Genomic DNA, 5,958 nt, shown 5'->3' with positions numbered 1-5,958 from the left:
TATTCTTGAGAGATAGATCAAATCTTAATAACAGATTTGAAAGTATGTTATGTAACCCGTTTTCTGGAACATGAAGAATGTTCTTATACAAGAGGGAAAGGTAGTTATTAGTGGCGGTATGCAGTTTTGGCTCCAAAACAGGTAGGTATTGGACATAACCAACACCTGCATCATCATGATGTCATCAAGTGAGTTTTGACAGGAAAACGCATGGTTAGAGTCATACCTGATATAAAAATTCATTTAGGTTTCGGGGCGCCAAGGGCTCTGCCCTTTGGACCCCCGTCATTGGCGTTGCCCCTTGGATCCGCATACCCAGAAACGTTGCCCTCGGACCCCCGTATCTCAAGCTCATATTAATCATTCTGAGTGTGCGCCTTGTACCTCCAATCTCGGTGGGTGAAATAGAATCAGTCTATCTCTATAGTAATAACTACACTCAAAACATATTGATAGCACTGAAATCACCAACACACATACAAAGCAATATCATTTATTTGTTTGACATTTCAACATAACAGTATTATTAAAGAAAAAGACTATATGACCTCTATCTTCTCTCCTTATATTCTGTCACTTTTTTATAAGAAACACTGTTCTTAACCGTTTTTTATAAGAAACACTCTTCTTATCCGTCATGTCATCGAAAACAACTATTATTATATCAATTTCTCATCTTTGTGAAGTATAGTCCGATCTCATACAACAATTCCTAGATATGGTGTGGCATAAACATCTTTCTCTTGTCCCTAAAAATTGTAATTTTTCCATCTCACCCAAAAAGTACGGAACAAAGGGGGTTTGCAATCCCTCGTCAATGGGATTAACTTCAACTTTTTATCTCTTGTCCTATCCAATCTAGTCAAGTCCGGTCTCATACACATGCAAAGAAATGCTACTATTTTTATTGATTTCTCAACTCGAATACAAATGTAGATGATTGATGATACCATTTCCGCCAAAATTTAACCCACCTAACAACCTCTAAACAGAATGGGAAAAGGGAGGAGGAAAACATGTATTTAATAAAAATCTTTCTTCATAGGGTTTTACAAAGAACAGAGACAGAGTAGCATTAGCATCTGCACCAAATTCTTCTTCATCAGTAACCATAACCTGAGTTGTCCATGGGGTTTCCAGCAACCATGGGTTCCGGCTCCTTGATTTCAACCACCACAGCATCTGATGTAAGGAATGTCTTTGCAACCGACGATGCATGCTCCAAACAACATCTCACCACCTACACATACATCATTTCATTCATTCATATCATTCAACGAATTTCACTTTTTTCTTTTTTTCTTTTTTTTTTTTTAAAAAAAAAAAGAACATAAAACTTACCTTTGTTGGATCAATAATACCAGCTGCCATCAAATCTTCATATTTCCCCGTTGCAGCATTATACCCAAACTTATAATTATCACTCGCCAAAACCTATTTTAAATTACAAAACAAATCCACACATTCAACACTTAAAACACTCAACACAAACAAAAATTAAAAAATCTACCTTCTCAATCACCACACTTCCATTAACACCCGCATTTTTAGCAATCAACTTCATCGGGTACCCAAGTGCCCTTTTCACAATTTCAGCTCCCACTTTCTGTTCATCATTCTCAAGAGTCTCTTTAATGGCATCCACTTTAGCAGCAAGGCGCAACAATGTGCACCCACCCCCAACCACAATCCCTTCCTCAACAGCCGCCTGTATCATATCATATTATCATATTATCCTATCACAATTTTTAAACATCAAAACAACTTAAAATGTAAGAATTTATGAACAGATTCTAGGGGTTATACAAACCTTTGTTGCATTGAGAGCATCCTCTACTCTAAGTTTCTTTTCTTTGAGTTCAGTTTCAGTTTGTGCTCCAACTTGAATAACAGCAACCCCACCAGACAATTTTGCAATTCTTTCATTTAATTTTTCTTTTTCATAATCCTGTTCTGCTGCCTCAACAAGGTTTCTAATTTGAGCCACGCGTCTGTTCACCAACTCCTGTGTGCTTCCATCACCAACAATGGTGGTTGTGTCTTTGGTCAACACCACTTTTGCAGCAAGCCCTAGAACCTCACTTCCAGCATTCTCAAGTGTCAATCCTACCTCCTCCCTGATTACAGTTCCTGTACACAATAGAATTTTAAAAAGTTTAGGGACCAAATGTGGACATAACCAATAGTTTCCTGGAAACCCTTTATTAAAAACAACATGATATGAAATACTTGCCTCCAGTAAGAATAGCAATATCATCAAGATATTGACTTTTTCTGTCACCAAAACCAGGTGCCTTAAGAGCAGCAATCTTTAATGAGCCTCTTAGCTTGTTGACAACAAGGGTAGCAAGGGCTTCTTGTTCAACATCTTCTGCTATGATTAAAATCGGGTACCCTCCTTTTATGGCATCTTCCAACACACCAACTAAATCTCTTGCGTTTGTTACCTTTTTATCAACAAGAAGCAACTACAAAACCCCATGAAAAGATTGAATTAGAATACAAAAATAAGGAACAAAAGATATTTTATGTAATATGTCATTATTATTATTACCTTGCAGTTTTCAAATTCAACTGACATTTTCTCACTATCGGTAACAAAGTATGGAGAGAGGTAACCACGATCAAATTGCATGCCTTCAACAACATATAAGTGGTTTTCAGCACTCTTTCCTTCTTCAAGAGTTACAACACCTTTTCTTCCAACTTTACTCATTGCTTCAGCAATCATTTGCCCTACTTCTTCATTGTTTCCTGCACTCACTGCTGCCACATCTGCCAGCTCACTATCTGTAACCTGTCATTTTTCACATAACATTACAAAAACATTCAACAATTACATGTTTTTTGGTCTCATAATAAAGACAAAGATAAAGATAAACTCACTTCTTTTGACATCTTTTTGAGTTCTTCAACAAGGGCTTTAGTGGTTTTTTCAATGCCTCTTGTTATCTGAATTGGGTTAGCACCTGCTGCCACCACCTAATGAATAAAATCTTGATAAGTATATGAACACTACATTTAATTTACTTCATTAGTTGAAGTATCAAGTATCAAGAAATTACCTTAACACCCTCTGTTATTAAGCCTTGTGCTAAAACAACTGATGTTGTTGTCCCATCACCAGCCAAATCATTTGTCTTTGAAGCTGCTTGTCTCACCAGCTTGGCACCGATGTTCTCAACAGGATCTTCCAATTCAACCTAAATTGAGAAAGAAAAGAAAAGGGTCATTTTTGAAAGTCAAGAAACATGGAAACATGGAAAAACAAAAACAAATCTTGATTTAAGACCATAAACAATGAAAATGATACCTCTTTAGCCACAGTGACACCATCATTTACAATTTTTGGAGAACCATACTTGCTTTCCAACACTACATTTCGCCCTTTTGGACCTAGAGTAACTCCCACAAGATCTGCAAGCTTGTTGACACCAGCCTACACACAAGCACATATACATATCAGCACAAGTGCAACCAGAATCACCAAAAGGTAAAACGTGTCACTTTGATGATACCTGTAGCTTCTTGATAGCAGACCCGTCCTTGTTTAAGTAAATCTCTTTGGCCATTGCATTAACCTTTAGGCTACTTCTTCTCTGCATAACTACATTTTGCCTTCTGTGTGCAAGAGGAGTGGAAGATATAGAAGAAAATGAAGACAAGCTTTCCAATGAACTTGTGACTGCCTTGTTTGTTGACCCAAAAGTGCCGATGGAAGACAAGGGAGTAATAGACGCCATCTTCTAACAATCCTCAATCAGTTAGCTACAAACATTTCAAACATAAGAACCTCAAAAAGTATCCGACTTTGAAATCAAATGATGACACGTGCATAATTCGATTACTGAAGACATAAACATTATAGAAAGCTAAGAAATGTCTCAATATTTCAAAGCCAATTACCCGAATAATTGTCAAGATGTCAAATACTTTCACCACCTCACAAAAGAATATTAATCATTATCTTGATACACAAAGAAAGAAATCTAATCACCTAAGTACTCCCTGGAGCCGAGTCACATTTACCAACTCACATGGATATTTATCATTAGAAAGATAAGTCAAATTGACAAGAACATGAACAGACAACCGGAGAACGGAGACTACAAGACATATCTTTGAAAAAGTAGGAAAGCGTGAATTGAAAAACGACTAAAGTTCAAATTCAAGCACCAAAGTAATGTTATAAACTCAATCCACACCACAAAATACCTCGGTACAGAGTTTACAATAATCAACAAGTCAATTTCACAAGAAAAAACCTGAACGGATAACACCGAATCAAAGATAAACAAAGAATTGTTGGCAGAAACAAATCAAAAACAGCACAAACTGAATTTCCAAACGGCTGAAAACCCTAAATGCTAACACACATTTAACTGAAATTCATAAAAGATAGGATTATGAAGAAATTGCTTTACCTAATAATTTGCAACGAGAGAAGAATGGTAGACGAGAGCAGAGGAAGTAGGTGTGAGTTAAGTGAGTATGGGATAACAAAATTTTAGGGTTTAAGAAGATAAGAATGACGTCATGCTCACCTCATCACGATTGAAACCTCCGGTCTAATAGAATATTCTAGACCTTATACCAACTCGAGCTTAAGAGAAATTGGGCCTTGAACTGGGCTCAAATTATTGAACCAATTTTATATCAATACGCTTTAGGAATGCTTAAATTTCATTCAATAAAACGAACAATATAACATTTTAATAGATGATGTAATCATTTTATAGTTCAATTTATAACTATAAACTATTAACATAATTATCGTTAAAAAAATAATAAAATACAAAAAAAAAAAAAAAACGCAACTAATTAAGCCTTAAACCGGGTTCGTAGCATTACTCCAAACAGAAATAGAATCCAATTTCAGTTGCATGATCAAGAATTTCAAAAACGACCTAAAAACACTTCAATCAAACCAAATCGAGTAAAGAAATCAATAACAAAACCTAGAAAATTAAATGGATAACAACATCAATCCTAAACCAACGATCAAAGCAACCACAGACAAAGAAATTGAAAACGATATCGCTGAGCTTGACGAAGAATAACGCGGACTAAATGCGGGCGAACCACCATAACTGGAGAACTGAGATGGCGACGGAGCTATGTCGGAATAAGAGCTCTCCGGCGGACTAGAAATCGACGGCGGGAAGTACGAACCAGGGCCAGAACCCATCACCTCCAACTTCATCTTCTCACCTTGTTTACACCGATCAGAGTCGCCGCTGATGATATACATCGTTCCGACATTATCAAGATTGATCACGGAGTCGCCATCGTTGAAGAATGCGATTGGAGAGCTAGAATTACAGTGGTAGAACCCCCATTTTTTAACCACGGCCACTGAATCATTCTTGTAACGAAAACCTGTGAACAAACATAAAATCAAAATCAAAATCCAAATCAGTCTTGATTTCAGTAAGTGTAATGAATTGTATGAAAACGGAAAAAGATTTGAACAGACGGAGGGTATCGCCGATATGGAAGTTTCGTCTGGAAGCCCAGACAGTGTAGAGTTCGGTTTCGTTGGTTGCAGGGATTCGCCAACCAACGTCGCCACCAACTGGGAATTCGATAGCGCCGACGGTGGTAGTGACGGCGGCGACAGCCAAGAGAAAGAACCAGAAAAGATGCAAAACTGTATGAGAAGCGGAAGAAGAAGCGGAATCGGAAGCCATTTTTTTGCTCGTGAAAGGTTAGAAGTGTGACGGAGGATGGTGGGGATTTATATGGTGTTGAAGGTTGAAGTTTTAAGGGAGAGGGTGGTCGACGTGGGGACGTGGGGTGGTTATTTGAGGGGGAATATAGAGAGTTTTCAAAGTTTACTGCTTTAACTGTTTGTACTATTGCATTGACGGTTGTACCATTTGGAGGTTTTTAATTTTGACTTGGTCAGAGAATTATGTATTTCACCTAAATATTTTTTGCTTCGGAAAATTACACCGA

At 37.3% G+C, this 5,958-nt stretch overlaps 2 protein-coding genes across 2 annotated transcripts; both read right to left on the bottom strand.

The window, feature by feature from the left end:
• Positions 1-883: 883 nt before the first annotated feature.
• Positions 884-4,555, bottom strand: LOC145045662 (ruBisCO large subunit-binding protein subunit beta, chloroplastic). Its single transcript, XM_078993982.1, has 11 exons — positions 4,425-4,555; positions 3,519-3,768; positions 3,314-3,439; positions 3,066-3,203; positions 2,887-2,982; positions 2,555-2,797; positions 2,234-2,468; positions 1,811-2,130; positions 1,511-1,708; positions 1,342-1,434; positions 884-1,240 (listed from the first exon to the last, which is right to left on the bottom strand). Exons 2-11 carry the CDS (start codon positions 3,741-3,743, stop codon positions 1,103-1,105), a joined length of 1,812 nt encoding a protein of 603 aa, XP_078850108.1. The 5' UTR covers positions 3,744-3,768; positions 4,425-4,555; the 3' UTR covers positions 884-1,102.
• A 273-nt stretch (positions 4,556-4,828) lies between these two features.
• On the bottom strand, positions 4,829-5,691 carry LOC144998271 (early nodulin-like protein 7). Its single transcript, XM_078958069.1, has 2 exons — positions 5,477-5,691; positions 4,829-5,379 (listed from the first exon to the last, which is right to left on the bottom strand). Exons 1-2 carry the CDS (start codon positions 5,688-5,690, stop codon positions 4,967-4,969), a joined length of 627 nt encoding a protein of 208 aa, XP_078814195.1. The 5' UTR covers position 5,691; the 3' UTR covers positions 4,829-4,966.
• Between the last annotated feature and the right edge of the window lie 267 nt (positions 5,692-5,958).

This window comes from Lactuca saligna, chromosome 5, assembly GCF_052625555.1.
Source record: "Lactuca saligna cultivar CGN05327 chromosome 5, ASM5262555v1, whole genome shotgun sequence".
In the NCBI taxonomy this organism is placed as follows: Eukaryota; Viridiplantae; Streptophyta; class Magnoliopsida; order Asterales; family Asteraceae; genus Lactuca; species Lactuca saligna.
Note: the sequence above shows the minus strand (reverse complement) of the source record. Positions and strands in the feature narration are given on the sequence as shown.